Below are 16,778 nucleotides of genomic sequence, written 5' to 3' on the forward strand. Positions count from 1 at the left end.
TTTCAGTATTTTTTTCAGACTGTTTTGATGAGACCCCTGAGAAAGGGTCGTCAATGACCCGAAATGCATTGGGTTTAAAGATAATCTGTGTACAATGTGCTACCACTACCAAGAAGTAATTAGAACAGAAGAATTTTAATGATCGAAAAATAAAAAGGAAAAATATGAACCTTGGATGACTAAGTATTAATTGAAAATAGCTAAGTGCTCCCGTCAGTTAGGCAGTGTTTTTCAAAACCTGGCATTCCTTTAGTCATTATTCGTTTGGCGCCTTCAGACATAGCTGGAAGAGAGGGAAGCACACACATAAAACCAAGAGGAATTGAGTTTAATCTTTTGAATATTGAGTGCACAGAGCTAGCATTGTAAAAGAACCTAGAAGTGTCATATTTGGCCATCTCCTGAGGGGTGATGTATGTTCTATGGAGGAATCAAAGGTGCAGTAACTTATGGCAGTGATTGGGAGAGACTCTTTTAGTATAGGGACAGCGATGAGCCCAGTCTTGGTCTGATAGGGGGTGTCCCAGGTCCTCCTCCCATCGCCGACTGACAGCACTGTCAACTGTGCGCTTTAGAGCTGGGCATGAGCTATATATGTAGCGGTCAAGTGCGAGCCATCTGGGTCGGCTATGAGCAAAGTAAGAGGGGGGAACTCCGTGGGTGCAAGTGGGTAAGTTGCCACAAATTTATCCATGTAGGATATCTCAGTCTCATGGGGTGCATCGAATTGTGTCTTAACGTGTCGGTCCGGGAATAAGTCTCCTAAAGTGTGGAGATCAAGTTTGTGGAGGGAGCAGTCATAGACACCAGGAGAGGGCAGTGTCTAAACTCCATACCGCGATGAAGATGCTACTCTTGAAGGTGCCTGATCAGGGGCTCCATTGCAACACACAACATTAATGGTGAGAACGGGCACACCTGCCTGGTGCTGCGTGAGACTGGGAAGAGATCATAGAGTGAGTTGTTCACCCGTATGCGGGCTGTGGGCAGGGAGAATAGGAGAGTGACTACTAGAGCATTAAAGCCACTAGGGGTTGCCCGGCTTACAGAGTGTAGCGTGAAGAAAAAGCCATTCGAGTGAATCAAAAGCCTTTTTTGGCATCCAGGAGGGCAACCGCTGCAGGTGTCTATGTGGACACTCTCTTGAGCACCAAGAATTTCGTTCTGAAGTTCAATGCCGTAGATTTGTGGGGGATAAACCCAGGTTGAATGGGCGAGAGCATCTGGTCTAATTGGAGCAATAACCTATTTGTTAATGCCTTAGCAAGATTCTTATTGCCGTAATTTTAGGAGTGAGAGGGGTTGATAGGAAGAGCATTTTGGAGAGTCTTTGTCAGGTTTTAGAAGTAATGTAGTTACGGCTTTGCGTATTGTAAGGGAGTGCCCCCTTTTCCAGTGCCTCTGCATATACTTGGGTGTGGGACTAGAGTTTGCTTAAAAGTTTTATAAAAGATGCCAGTGAGGCTGTCCAGTCCGGGTGCCTTTGTCCCGTCCAGCAAATCTATCGCCTGAGATATCTCCTCTGCAGAGAAGGGTTAACTGAGGAATTGCAACTGCCCTGAAGTAAGCCACACCATTGCCACCTCCTCCAGGTAATCGGCCAAGGATATGTGTGCTCTTTCGTTTATAAAGGTGGAGGAGAACGGTTCAACACCAAATAGGTCAGTAAGGAGGGACTCCACAAATTTCTCAGGACGGCCCATGTTGGTTGATTCTGCAAGGCCAAGAATGTAGATGTTATTTCTTCGAGACCTGGCCTCCAGGTCTTCGCTCTTTGTTGCTACAGTTTTCAGCAAACGTTCTGCACGTTCTAAGCGGCGAGTCATGGTGGTGGATTGGTCCTCCTGTGTGGATACTTGCTCCTCTATCGTGTTGAGGCATGTGTCATGTTTATCCAGTTGTTCCCCCATGCGATCCAGCCGAGAGGATAGTGCGTCAAATCTAGAAATGATTGCGCGGAACCCCGCTTTGAGCTCCTAAGGAAGAGCAGTTCAATAACCAATATTGACACAACCACTAGTGATTGAAGGGGTGAGGTTGTGAATCACATCTTCATGGTTCCACACACCGCTCCGAGATGAAACCCCACTGTATTCTCCTTTATGGGCTACAACCCACCTTATTATTCACATAGAATCCTTTTTGCACATGCTCTTATTTTAGAAGCATGTAGGGCCATTTTGGAAGGGTGCATGAGAGATTCCAAGCCAAGGGACCGCTCTGAGAAATAGGGGTGGCGCAACTCCCTTTCAAAGCCATACCAGGTAGTGACGTTCGTAAACCTGATTAACACAGCTGATTACATTTTAGGATGTACACCCGTACAACAATGTAAGTGGTAGGGCGACAGAATGCCTTGCCCTAATGAAAGGTTGTTTCTGAATAAAACCTTCAAAGATGAGCACTGAATCCTGGTACTTTGTATTTGTCTGCTGCACACACTGTAGACTGCGCCATTCTTTCTGTAACTCAAATGACAGTGCTCGTATGCGCAAAGTACTGCTGATTGTCACATGCACAAAGTAGAGAGAACACACAATAAAACCTTTTTAGCAATTCTTTAACATAACACTCCTTTTCTAAATCACACAAGCTTTATTTAAACCTCCCTGCTATCAATAACTTGTCTCTAGAACTACAAGTCTAGTTGCCCTTGGCTGAATCCTAACTCTCATAGCTAAATCTTGGGCAAGTAGGCGGACAGTCAATTCGCGGGCTTTGTCACTAATTGCTAGATCAATAAAAGGCCGAATTTCACCGTAGATATGGCATACCATCAGCCTTGCCAAGTGTTTGGAAGGATGTACTCTAAGTAGGTATCGGAGCAGAGCTTACATTTTTTTGTCTTCACTTCTCTTTATTATTCTAAACTGTCTACCCCCGGCAGTTCAAGGTTTGTGGTCCTTACCTAGAATTTCATCAAGTGATTTGGGTGGCACTTTGGGTTTCTTGCTCAGAAACTCCCTGCCACAATTTTAACATCACTTACATAATTTTTCCCTTTCCTCCTGGTTTCCCATTCATCATTGCCTACAGCACCTCAACCACATCAAACATATGGTATTTGGTTTCATACACATGCAGGCAAAAGCCAGCCATAACTCTATTTTCAAGATTAATCATACATACATGACCTCTTTGGTGATTGGAGATGACATTCATGGATAAAGAACAGCAGACTGTACCTCAATCACGACCAGACCGAACCACTCACTTATGGCCGTAAAGTATTAGCCAGTTATGCTGTCTACTGCGTCTCACCTAAACTTTTCACAGTCCCTTCTTCTCCTGCAAAAATAATATATAGATATTTGGTATCACTGTAAGAGGTAGACCATTTGGGGGTTTGTTTAGAATTGTGAAACTTTGGGTGTCAGCAGCTTCGTCTACTGAAGCACATTGTTAAGGACAGGTGTCTGTCACCAGCTACACTCAATTCTTCACAAGTGGAGGTTACAGGAATTTCAATCTTCCAACTCTCCCTCCACCATTCGTACTATAACTTCAGAAAAAGTTGCTCTACCTTCCACAAGAGAAAGGGAGGCCAGATTTCATCAACCCACCTTTAATTACAGTGATTCCCTGTGGCAACCAGAACACAGTACAAGGTTCTTGGCATCATTCATAAGTAGGTTCATAATTGTGCGCAGGGCATCTCAGTCACAGAATACTAATTCCACCTTCTATTGGAACAAGATGCCCTGTAACCCAGAATCCATGTTTTCATATATGGTATATAACGTTCTACGTTTTGGCCACAGGCCGATAAATAACCACTCAGTTGAAACGCTAAACGTTCTAAAGGAACAATGTGGTCACCAACAGAACTAGGCATCATGTAGAAATAATTATTGCCAAGAAGCACTAACTATACCTACATGAACTATTATTTATGTATGACTAGAATAGTTAGTACTTTCACTGGTGCAACATTGCCTATGTTCTTAGAATACGTTCATGTGTCTTGGCTTAATAAAATCATTTAAACATTTACACTATCAATGACACTAAGAGGATATGGAAAGAAGATAGCAAATCATTGCTACAGTATTAAAACATCCAATTAAGAAGCAATCATAAACATATATGGTATTATCAAGTAAAACAACTCAAAATATTGGTAACTTAACATGGAACAACCCAGCGGAAACTCATTAGGACTTCAACATATTCATCGTTAGACCCTCATTTTAACATGTTCATTGTTAACAGACTAACCTTGTGCATTAATGAGAGAATTCAGTAGCTGTCACTACGTCACAGTCCTAACAAGGCATCAAAAAAGAACAATCCTTGTTACTTGCTCAGAACTACACAACAGGCAGATCATTTCATGCTTCACAATCTCAACACAGGTACACTCAATATCCAACACTGCTAAATTACAAAAGGAAAGCAGCCCGAAGTGCTGTACTCCGGTCTGAATGGAGTTTTCAAGTAATATATTAATGCAACAGAAAATGGCATTTGTACGCACAAACAAAAAAAAAAAGATGTCACATAGAAACAAACCTCAACTCTCCTAGGTAACTCAACCTCATGGGCCACCGCCATTACAGCCCATGAGAAGGTCAAACAGGAAGCCATTTTGCTACTCAATTCACTGTCCCAACATAATCCTCTAGGATTTAAAGGACAGTAGTGAGGACGCAACAACTCATTGTGCCACATTTCTAAGGTCTTCAAAAGCAAGGCCCATCTAGATTTCAGATTAATTTCTAACCATGTAGCCTGTAATGACGTGAAGTTGATAATCCAAAGGTATTCCTCACAAATGATTAGTGTATCCTTTGACTAATTGCATTATCGAGTCTTATTTGGGCAGGGCAATAGATTCAGCATGAAGTTGGTACATTCGGGATCAGAAGAATGATGTCTACTATTGTACCAAATCCACTGTTTTTCACTACATTGCCCTTTAGTTCCTTGTTTTACAGCCTGAATTACTCCAAGCTTATGATAACGGCAATTTTCTTGTTTTCCTTACCCTTCCGGAGAAGACTTCTTTTCTGTATGCTGAATCAAAGCTACTGCTGTGAATAATTGCTTTTTAACTTCGATTGATGGTTGTTACTGCAACTGTCAGTGAGTTTCCAGAACTGCTTTTAATGAGAAGTTTGTTCTCTTGTGACTATTAGCTTGATGCTCCAAATCCTTCCTCTATTCCACAAGGAACTCTTAATGGGTTTCATGCAAGGTTAGGTTAAGTCCTTTAGATTAAGATAAGGACTAATTCCTTCACGGAACACACTGTTATTTTTCATGCTGCCTCTAACCAAATATTTCTTGAAATTTTTGTAACTGGATTCATCTGACTATTCTGAATAAAAGATAAAAATATTACTAACCTCTTATTGAGAGAGAAAACTTAAAACTTTACCAAACCTCTCATCATTGACTGAACTCTAAATTGCTGTATGTTGATGGTTTGGAGCGGACCTCCATTCTAACATGGTGGGGAAAATCTAAAGACCGACAGACGGAGTTGCTGCAGAGTTGGGCATCTGTTCTAAATTAAAGAGTTAAACTATTTATAAATGTCCGCACTATACAAGGTTTAAAGGGGGTTTGGATTTTAGAGCCTGTGCTAAAAAGTTGCAAAGAGGCCTTCTAGGATGCAGATGATCAAAAAGGATGTTACAATTCAACTGCAAGCACATTAACTTTCAAGGTTTATAACTAAATGTCAGAATGCTAGGCTTCAAAACTGAGGTGACGTGCCATGTTGAGGCCTGAATCATTAACAGTACTCGAGCTGGAGACATTCTGAAGAGAGTCAGAAAGCGCCTGTGTTGTGTCAGTACTCCTGAGCCACAGTTTCTTGAGAAACTCCACTTACCGGCTTGGAAGCAGTGTTGATATATTGCATAACCATCTCTTTTTTTATGTGGAAGTCCTTTCCTCGTAAAGGTGCTTTCCGGTCTTCATTCAAATTCATATCTTCCTACAATGGGGGATATTTGGAGAAAAAAATACACTTAGTAACGGGTGACATTAGCACAAATAGATAACTATACGGGAAAACACCATGACCGCCGACGTTTCCTCTTCAATGTTACCTTAACTATTACAAGTACCAGTAATACCCCTGTTGTCTGCGTATCATCGGGGAATCGACTTACAAAAATTTCTTTGGCTTTGAAACAACTGGAGTCATTCCTAAAAGCAATGATACTAAGTGTCAGAAAGTCTGTACAAGGCTATTTCCTAAACACCAAATCAGTTTCGCCTCTGTAGAAAGGAGCAGGATAACACATTATTGTATTCCTCTAACACATATGCTGGAATACAAGTTAAGTAAGATTGTTTTTCTGAATAATCTTATAAGGAGACACAGGCGCTGCGCAAATCCAAGTATGCTGTACATAGTCTGTAGAAGTATGTCACGCCTTGATTTCCTACGATACTGTTAAATTTAACTTTCTACCCACATTTTAAATATACTGCATGACTGTTAGCTAAAAGAAAGTATACTGACTGATACTTGCATGTCTTGCAATCACAACAGTCTTCCTGAAGCACTCTAGCAATGGCTGCAGAGAAACTTTGCCTACTTAATTTACTGTACATGGATTTTGAGTAAAGCCCAAAGAATTCAACTGAGCACACCAGTAAAGGAATCCTCAACAACCACTGGGGCTGTGTTTGCTCATCATGGGCTCTTCTCTGGTTGTGATCATATTCTTCTCTGGATTCAATTTCATGGGGAGGGAGTTTCCTGCCTCCCTCTCGCTTCCTTTGCCTTGCCCTCCCATCCACTACCCTACTTTTTTGTGTCCCTGTACATTTTTGCTTCTCTCATTCAGATACTTCACTTTCCAGGATGTCATTTCCCTTACAGTACCCTGCTTCAACCTCCATCATTCTCGGCCCACACTTCTCTCCATTTTCCTCCACAAAAATGACTTCTCTTCCACTCTTTTGATCTCTTTCCCAGTCATCTGTTGCTTCTTTCATCTATACCTTCTCATCAATTCCAGTTTCTCACTCCTATGGTCTACTTCCTTACCTTCTCTTACTCCCATCTTTTCCCGTTTCCTGCGCACCTCCCTCATTTTTCCATGGCTTCCCCTCCAACTTCTACCCCTCCATCTACTTCATCTTTTGCAATTTTTCAGTAGATTCACACTGACCCATGTATGGTATTTATATCTTCATATTACCTTTTTTGCGTTACATTTAGGTCAATAATTATTATCGATAGAACAAGATTGCTAGGCAGATAGCAAACACCCAACAAGGTATCAATTGAGATGTCGTTCTTCTTTCCTGCCTATCTTTCACGCCCACCTTTCCACAAAACTGTTGCTTTCCCATTTAATACTCTTATCCGAGTTGAATTGTGTTCCCATGCCCTCCCTCTGCCTTTATAAACTGAGCACACCACAGTTTTATTTTAAAGGACAACGTGCAGAATCTTAGTGTAGTTAATAATTGACATTCTATTAAATAACCCTCTTTGAAAGACGCCATGAACCCTACTGGAAAGATCTGAAAAAAGAACTGGGCACAAAAACCTACAACAATACAGAATAAAGCAAGGACGATGAAAACTAACAGCCAGTATTCCCGGTGACCTGCAAATGAAGGGCAACGACTCCAGTTCGAAAAAGTGCTTTTACTGACTTCACATCAGGAAGCATCTCTCCTGAGTTTAGGGCTAGTGGTGCTGATCACCCAAAATGAGGCTATCGCAGAAACTATAGGCAAAGGCGCCTCTTGATCTGTGGCTTCTCACTCGGGTGGCGGTCTGGAGGGTGGGAAGGAAGGGTGAGCACCTTAGTGATGACAACAGTCTGACTTACAGAATAGTAGCAAGTCCAACGGTTCAAAGGGCTTTCTTTATGCCTCTGCCAATCTTGTTAGCTGGCAAGCCAACCAGCTAGTGGGTGACTACAAAATAAAATTAAGAATAAAGTTTAAAAAATGCAAAAAATAAGTGTGACAGTGTGCTCTATGACACTAAGCTGACTGGAGCATATAACTGCAGAGATCGTAGGAATCCTTCCTCTGCACTAGGATGAGGAATAGAAAGAGCCTCAAGCCGCTGTGTGAAGTGCCAATGCATGGGCTAATTTGGGGCCTCCATTCTGTGAACATTAGCAGCAAAGTAGGTTTTTAGAGGGTCAGTAGGGGCAACAACTCATGCTAAGCTGAGCCTACTTGGTCTGAGCCATGGGAGCGGAGGTTATTTGTCGCCGATGTCTCTGGGTTTGTTCAAATATGGCTCTGCAAATTGGGTCAAATGCAATCCCTTCAGCACTGAAACTCTGCTTAGTGATGGTGAGAAGTCATAGGCTTCACAGGAAGGTTAGTGTGAGGGTACATCAAGTTCACCACTGACCACACACCCAGCAGCAAAATAACCGATTATCCATCCCAATGCTTGTGTTTTATAAAAAAAAAGTAAGTACTTTAAACACACTTTAAAATCAATACTACATACTCAGTCAGTCAAGGAACACTTTATTTCGGCCATAGGCCAGAAAAGCATAAATAAAAAACAGTACAACGCGTTTTAACAAAATACAGTATAGTATAATATATCATCATAACAAACTATCATACTACAATATGCAGGTAATCTAAGTCTCCGGCACATGGCCACTGTACCCTAGCTAAAGGTACCCCCAATGCCAACCCTTCAACTGCTCCTCTTCTACAGAAGAAAGAAAATCTGTGTAGCTCTCTGGCACCGCTGCAGCTGCCCGCCCACTCTAGGTAAAGTGTACATTCAGTATCTGTATCTTACTATTCTCACAAAAGTGAGTCTTTGTGTCAGAGCTCAGCACACATCTTTCAGTGTACTCCCTTGGTTTGTGAAAGATATGCCAGCAGTAGGTGCACCAGCCCTCCACTCCTGGTCCCAGGAGCAGATGTAGGAGTGGGCAGATGCAGCAAAGTTAGGTCACAGTAAGGATCCCAGGCTGTCTTGGAGTCATCGGCCTTTATCCAGGAACATGATGAATTGGTGGGAAGTTGGAGATTACAGAGAAAACAGGGTCCCACTACCACATGTACTGGCTGGTAAGTTGGCGGCTCCTCTGGAATGTCCTGGGGTCAACGTGGCGATGCAGTCTGCTTTTGTTCTTGAGAGAAGTTGAGCCACTTAGGCACTTATGGGTTCAGCACCATCATCGTCACAGTCCAATCGGGTGCACACTTCAAGCATGTGCTTAAGACTTGTCAACAGTTTGTTAAGTCACACTTCAGGGAAGAGCCATAGACTTCACAACCAATGGTTCTGCGGCAAGAACCCCTTGGGCACATTACAGGTAGTGCCATACATTCTTCGCTTCGGGGGAGGGTGACAGGCTGCAATCCAGAAACACATCAGCCATGCTTTCGGAAGTCTACGATACATGGGCCCTCCACTTCAGGGTCAACTGCTTCCTGTCCATATGGGCAGCCAGCTCCCCTTGCAGGGTTGGCTCTCTGCTTCCCTCTTTTCTCAAGCACGGCACTTTCATGCGTGTCAAAAAAGGGAGCAAACTCTTTCTTCAGATCAGATCTAAGATGATGAGCGCTCACCTCTGGGGAGGCTGGTAGCTCCAACCCTGGTTGAACAGCAGTCCTCTGGGTACTCGGAGCTGGAGCGCCCCCTCCCTGGTTAGAGACAACTTGGAACTGAATATTAAGTGGATTAACAGCTCCGACTTTTATACAGGTTCAGCAGACAGAGGATGTGCATTTGGCATCTGTTCCTTCAGAACCGATTTGGTGCTCCTTTCAGGTGTGCTTCTCAGACTATCAGAAGCAGCCTTTATGTCGAGCGATGTTCCTTATTGCAAGGTCGTCGCCAGACTGGAGCACCCACAACAAATGCACACAGAGGTGTAAGCATTCTTCACCTGGCTATTAACAGCCACAATGACAGGGATCAGGAAGAGAAACTTAAGACTGGCCACAATAAAATAACCTGTCACACGCTAACCAGAGACAGCTCTCCGTACCTTCAACTCCATCATCTACCAAATGGCACATACACTCTAGATTAGCATGAGGCTGGGTCAATTATTCAAATAAATAGGATGCCAGATTCTAGGAGTTGGGCACTTCGAGCAGGGGACATAACTGTACACCATGCAGCGGACATTCTCGTCCCAGCAATAGTGTTGACATTTGTGTGAAACAGCAATCCTCCATACTTGCGTAAATTTACATGAATAGCTACAGGCAACCCTAACGACAAATGCACCAGTAGTAATCTCAAAGAATTTGCTACATCACCTGTTAAATCGATCATGGTCATTTTTTGCTAAAGGCTCACAATGTTTGAAACATCCTAAGCATACCAAAAATAAGCACGAAGGGGCTATGCAACTCAACAAGATATGCAGCCACCAGCCTAGACTTGTGTGGAGGCGGGATAGTTCCTAGTTTCAGACTAGAGGGTGACGGTCCCGAATGACTAGCATCTTTGAGATTATGTGACAAACAAGGTGATGGATGGAATGCTTGAAATAATCTCGCCCACTAGTAGACCCTCAGAACACATTCCAGTCCATCAAGTTTCGCCCAAAATGCCACCCTGGACAGAGGTCAGCCTTGCGTAGATCAGTTTGGACCCTGCTGGTCTCCGGACCAGGACAACCCAAACTGCCAGCCAAAGTCCTCTCCAGAAGGGACTCAAAGCAACCCCAGAACAGTTTTGACCTGGTCTATGGGCCAAGTGCTCACTGTGTCACTATAATCAAGCTTGCACCCAATTGAAGAGACACACTTAGGCCGAGACCAGGCGGTGGTTGCTTGTGTTGTGGTTTACTGGGGACCTGGTCTGGCAGTTTTGACTGAAGTGCTCCTATTGTAGCACGACGAAGACTGATTTGCATATGGCTGGGTGCTGCCTGGGTGGCTTGATGTGCAAAAAAAACTAAAAACGGGTATACAGCCCCGAGTAGATGAGATTAATTGAAGAATGCCACCCACTACTTTTTTCTATGCTTCATTCTGCGTGCTGATGGGCATAGCTCAGACTGTCAAAGATCATCCAATTACAGTATTGGTTAACTAGGATATTTTGGTGAAACCAAAAATACAAAATTGATCCTGGATGTAGCCTAGATTTATTTTAACATCCTATACTATGCTACAGTACTCATTAACCTCTCTCTAAAGTCGTTTCCTTACACTTTTTAATCGAGCAATATGCCATAAATATGTACTCAAGTTAATTCGTATTTCTATAGGAATCGCTGACACCGATGTTAGACAAGGACACGTTTTCATTGGGTTGTGAATGTTTACTGTGAAAAGTGCTCAACAAACTAGCATGCACAGGCATCTACCTTTGTCTCAGGCACTGCAGTTCTGAACAGGCTGACAGGGTGCTATTATGTGAAAAAGGGTCTATTAGAAAATGGCTGAAGCAATGACTTTCTTTTCAAACAAATAATGCAGGTGTAAAAAAAAAAAAAGCTCTGTTGTTTCTGCCGTCTCCAGCATTTTTCATTGCATGAAGAAAATCAAACAAAAATGAAGATTAATAGAAAGCTACCATTTATAAGTCCTCACTGGTGGCTTTTGTGCTTGTGGCTGTGTGTTACGCTATCTTGAGCAAGGTTTCGATAGCAACTGCATAAGGAGTTTGAGAAGCCACCACATCCAGGTCTCCCTGCATGCTACCATCACACTACCAGCTCTTAAAAATCATCTGACTTCTGCAGTGCAGTTTTCCAATTTCATACAATAGATGTTTGATTGTTTTCCGAGAGAAGAATCTAGGGTCTGAAGATCAGTAGTCATGTACACTATCAAACTCCTTGAAATCCAGAGCGATATTCAAGCCTCCCATCCTTGGCCCCCCCGCTTAATGTTTTGAAGTTTCCCCCACAACACTCAACCCACAAAAGTTTAATCTCGAGAGGGTGGAAGCGTTTCCAACTCAGGGGATGAAGACATAAAGGAGACCAAATTGTCCTCTACACCAGGCTCTTTAATCAAACCTCACTCCCCAGCCAAGCGGGCAATCTTTGCCACTTGGGGTTCAGCAACACCCCCATGTGTTTGGTGACACTGTGAGACCTTCTTCTCTGTGCACCCCAAACAGAAAGAATATTCTCCTTCAGGGGGCAGGGGGCACTAGGGTAAAGTGAGGGCTGAGAGTCTACTGCAAAGGGTAATTCACTTCCTTCTCTGTGGAAACTGTTCCATCTCCTAAGTAATACTTTCAGTTTTCTCTTCTTCTTTTTTTTTTTAGAACACCTTTTTCGATGAGCCACTGTACCAACGTCATTTGGGTTTGTTCGACATTATCACTGGCCCGACCCTCTGGATGCAGCAATATAGATCTATTTTCAACAAGCATTTATCAGTACAACCACCTTGTTGCCGTCACTGCCATCTTCTTCTATGCTCGAAACGCAAGCACCTAACTCTGCTCCTGTAGCAACCTGATACTTAAAGACATCAGCACTTCTTAGACTGATGCTCTCAGTTAAGGAAGGGCCACAAAGCCTCACCAGGTTTGTCTCAGAAACACGAACATCATGAATCATAACTGCTTATTCTATGAATGTAAAACAGAACTACAAATTACATTAGAGGCTTGGAAATAAAGCTTGCACCAGAAAAGCTGGTCCACATATTTGCACGTTGGCTGCTCACCACATCTCTTCAATCAGATTATACATTGCCCTATTGAGAGTCACAAAACCGGTGGGCCTTAAGTGTCCGCTTCTATATGTTCGGGAGAAGGCCCAGGCCAAATTCGGTTTACGCCAATATAACCACCTGAATTTCCAGGATTTTGCGATACACTCGTTAAGCAAAATGGCTAATATTACACATTTCGTCACAACGCATAATCGATCTTCCATTCCGGTACAAATCCTATTGCAATCTTAATAGAACGCGGGTGCTGTTCCCGTTACATGCACTATTTTTTTGTGTAAAATTAGTCTTTGTGTCCAAGAAGGAACAATAAGGCATATTTCGTGTCTAATAATTGCCTAATATGTTGTATTGCAAAGCGCTGGGATGCTCCAGGGTAACCGTGCGCTGTACAAAACCGATTTAATAATAATAAATAATAATAATAATAATAATAATCTGCGTAATTTTTGGGAAATCTTAATCGAATTCAGAAGACCTACACGGGAGGTGACCACAGTGTTATTAGGACAACACTGTACGCGGGTCTTGAAATTAATCCACCATTCCTATTATGTTTCTCCATTAATTCCGAACCCCGGTGGATTTTTGACTTTAGAAGGTGGCGTTAGGGCCCATATAATCACTGATCTCCCTCATTTTATAGTCGTACTTTCAGTTTTTGAAGGTTCTGTAATACATTTACGTTGCTTTCAAAGATAATTAAAAACAAATATGCATGAATGAAAAAAGAGTTGTAATTAGGGTGGAAAAAATGTATAAAGTCAACACTGCAAGGATAGAGCGATATCTAATAAGCCCGAGACAGCCTGACTTCCCATATTTCGTTTCTCCTTTAATCCATCATTAAAAAAGGCTGACAGAACAAGAAGTTGAGCTTCCTGAGAATGCCAAACGGTTTCATTTGGAAAAGGTCACCCAGTACGTGAGCACATTTTTTTGTTTGCAATACACAAAGCCATGCAGAAAGAAAATGCTTTTATATTATGAAAACGCTGCGACGCCTGAAAAGAGCACATGACTTCGCTATTTTTAACCGTTCACAGCTCGATGGCGTAACTTAACAAAAACATGCCTTCCCTTTAAGCGCTGCGTGGCCGTCCTTCAACAAGGCGAACTACATTTAAAAGTGCTTTTATCAACGATATGGTAACAAAACACTTTTCACTTGTTACCACGTCACACCGTGTAGGTGTTTCAATGGCCCCGCGGAGGTGTTGCAGCCGCTCGATCGCATGATACATTAGGTGCTTTCTCAGCTTATCACATTATTCCGTTTTGACGATTTAATCAAATTCTCTTGGTTAATTTAGCCGCCATAAGGTTAGTTCACGTGAGGTACCGTTTCTGCTCTTATACAGCATCTACCTTCTCGTGCCCATTAATCAATAAATACATATTTAGCATGTCAATGTGTTAGGACGTCTAGGTATTTCTTAAGAGGAGAGTGCGTTTTTCATGGAAAAAAATTGCCGTATTTTCCACCGGTGACTAATACGCGTTTTTTTTAGGTTTCGAAACCTGGCGAGGGGCGAAGCCCCTCCCAGATCGAAATCTATTGTTTTCAATAGTGAGGTTAGGACAGCCTCTGTTTCCAATTGGCTAGCTCCATAAATGGAGACTAGCCATTGGGAGACAGAGGCTGTCAATCGCGGTTTCTCACGAAAACGCGATTCGGGGGCGTTTCCGGTGCTTTTTTAAGCCCCGCCCCTTTGTCCCGGGCCGTGCTGCGATTGGCTGCCGGCCCGGGACACCCCCGTGACGTCATTCCCGGGCCGCGCTGTGATTGGCTGGCTGGCCCAGGACCTGACTTGTCTTTCTAGTTTACTATTTTATCTTCCTTCTTTGCGCCCATTTCCCCTAGTGCTTGAAGTTTAAATATAGAAGTGCAGGTACTCATCGTTTTACAGTACTTGTTTGCACCCGAGAAGCGCTGCTGCTCTCCCATTAAAAGGTTTGCACCACTGCGTAGTTGTGCTGGTAGAGTGTCCCTTTTAAATTTGTGCTGGTAGAGTGTCCCTTTTAAATTTTAAGACGTTCGTGTACTTGGTACGCCCCAGTGCCTGTCCATTAAAGGCACTGTTTTTCACTCCTCTCTTCTGTGTCTGTGCCTGTCTCTCGCTTCTCGGCTAAGCCACCCCACCTCCTCCGCCCACTCTCCTCCCTCCTCCTCTCCCCCTGTCTCCGGCTCCCCCCGGGCTCCGGCGGGTCAGTCTCTCCCCGGGTTATTTATGACCCTTCACCCGGCGCCGGCGGCGCTGCGGCTCCGGGGCCGCCGCCAACAGGAGCTGTGGGGCGCTCTGGCATGGGGCCGTGAGGAACGAACGAACGGTGCCCAGGGCAGCGACCAGCAATAGCGAATGTGAGAGAGACCTAGGAAGCGACGGGGGCAAAGAAAGGGATAAGTGGAAAGGAGAGTAGGAGGTAATGAATCAAGATTCGTGTCCCTCGCAATACCTGGCCCCACCCGTGGCCCACTCCTCTTAGTACCTGCCCCTGTCCATCAGCCGTTTATTCGCACGCACGCGCCCCTCCTGCTCGGGGCAGCCATTTCCATCACTTCATTCAATTCTTCTCCACATCACTCTCCACTCTCCTCTGTCTTTGTTCATCCTTTCCCCCATCGATCGCTCCCCTTCCATTGCTCTGTTTCAGCTCCATACCCCAAATCGCTGCGCTCGGTCTCCTCATCCTGTTGATATTTTCATGTTTCCCCTTCTCTTCATGCTCCACTCTCCACTTTTTTTTGCAGATTTATATAGTGAACTCGACCCGAAGGTAATGGAGCGCTTTACGCGAGCACCAGATACCATGTTTCCTCCTTAATATCCGCTCAGTCCCTCCCTTCGTCCCATTCCCATTACTCTTACCCAACCATTCACATCCTTCTTTCTCTTTCTTTCTTTTTTTCCCCACCTCCATGCCCCCATTTATGACTCCTCACCCCCTCTGAGTCTCTATGCCTCCCCGGAGCTCAGGAGACCTCCTCGCCTCTGGTTTCACGCTGCCCCCGGGGCCTGCTCCCCAGCCCTGTCTCCTGGGTGTGTTTTGTTTCCTGCTGTCTGTGTTTGCGGAGTCGGGGCGGGAGCCCTCCCCGGGGGCACATTCCCCACGAGCATCATGGCCGGGCAGCGCCAGCATTGTGCGGCTGTTTATTTTTCTTATGGATGATGCATAGGTGCTTTCATTCCGCCCAGTCCATGAGCGCGAGCCGGAGGGGTTGCGACATCGCCGTGTGGCGTTTCCAGTGCCTTGAAGACACCACCGCCTGGTTGCCTCGTTTTCGGACTTGCTGGAATAAACAGAGCTCGGACTCATGGAGGCGGCTGTAAATCCATAGACTACGGGCTACTGCTTACGACGCGGCACTTCATGACTTGTCCCATGGCTCCTTGAGTATTTACAACGTGAGGACCCCTGGACGGGCGCATTGGTCCTATGATACACTCTAGTGCTCACAATGCTGGGGCACTTCCACAGTGTCCGTAATGCAGGGGTCACCGACCTCTTTCAAGCACTTTAGTGCTCACGACTCAAGGACGCTTCCACGATGCCCATAATTTAGGGGTATCTGCGGCCTATCAAGAAATCTAAGAAACACTTTGGGCTCCTGTCTTACGTTTTTTTTTAAAGTATGAAGCACTTCACATCGCAGTCAAAACTGGACTGTACCATCTCCAAGACTCCTATGAAACCTTCAGGTGCCCACGTGCAATGGCGCTTAAAAATGCTTCATTACTCACAGTGCAGAGCCTGTCCAATGGTTCATATAATTTTTTCAGTGCTCACAATGAAGGGCCCAGTGCGGCATCTCGCCGTTCCTTTGAAACACTTTAGTGTTCACAGTATCTACACATGTCCTATTTGTAAACTGCAAATCTACCAGAAAGATGGTGGAGTTCAGGTAGGGTCGCACGGGCCTATGGGGCAATCTGGCAGTACCCGAAAGTATGGTCTGAAAGTCTGTGTGGGCCTGTTATTTTAAGCATGTGTGTACCTGTTTCTGGTAAGATGAACACGATTTTTCTGTTGATTTCCCTGATAGTACTGCAAGCATTGCCTTAAGCAAGCACAAATGCATGCAGCCTTCCGTACTTTGCAAAGTACCTTTACAGCAGGTCTTTTGAAATTCAAAACTGGCCTCATTTGCAAATATAGGCCCCTAT

The 16,778-nt window shown here is 44.2% G+C and overlaps 1 protein-coding gene across 1 annotated transcript in view; it reads right to left on the reverse strand.

The window, feature by feature from the left end:
• The window catches only part of DIAPH3 (diaphanous related formin 3), a 2,176,287-nt gene that overhangs the window by 1,834,986 nt on the left and 324,523 nt on the right, over nt 1-16,778 (reverse strand). Inside the window, exon 4 of the mRNA XM_078657410.1 lies at nt 5,840-5,944. Within this exon, the coding sequence (XP_078513536.1) occupies nt 5,840-5,944 (105 nt within the window). The remainder of the gene's footprint in view (nt 1-5,839; nt 5,945-16,778) is intronic.

The sequence above is a fragment of the Lissotriton helveticus genome, chromosome 8, assembly GCF_964261635.1.
Source record: "Lissotriton helveticus chromosome 8, aLisHel1.1, whole genome shotgun sequence".
NCBI lineage: Eukaryota > Metazoa > Chordata > Amphibia > Caudata > Salamandridae > Lissotriton > Lissotriton helveticus.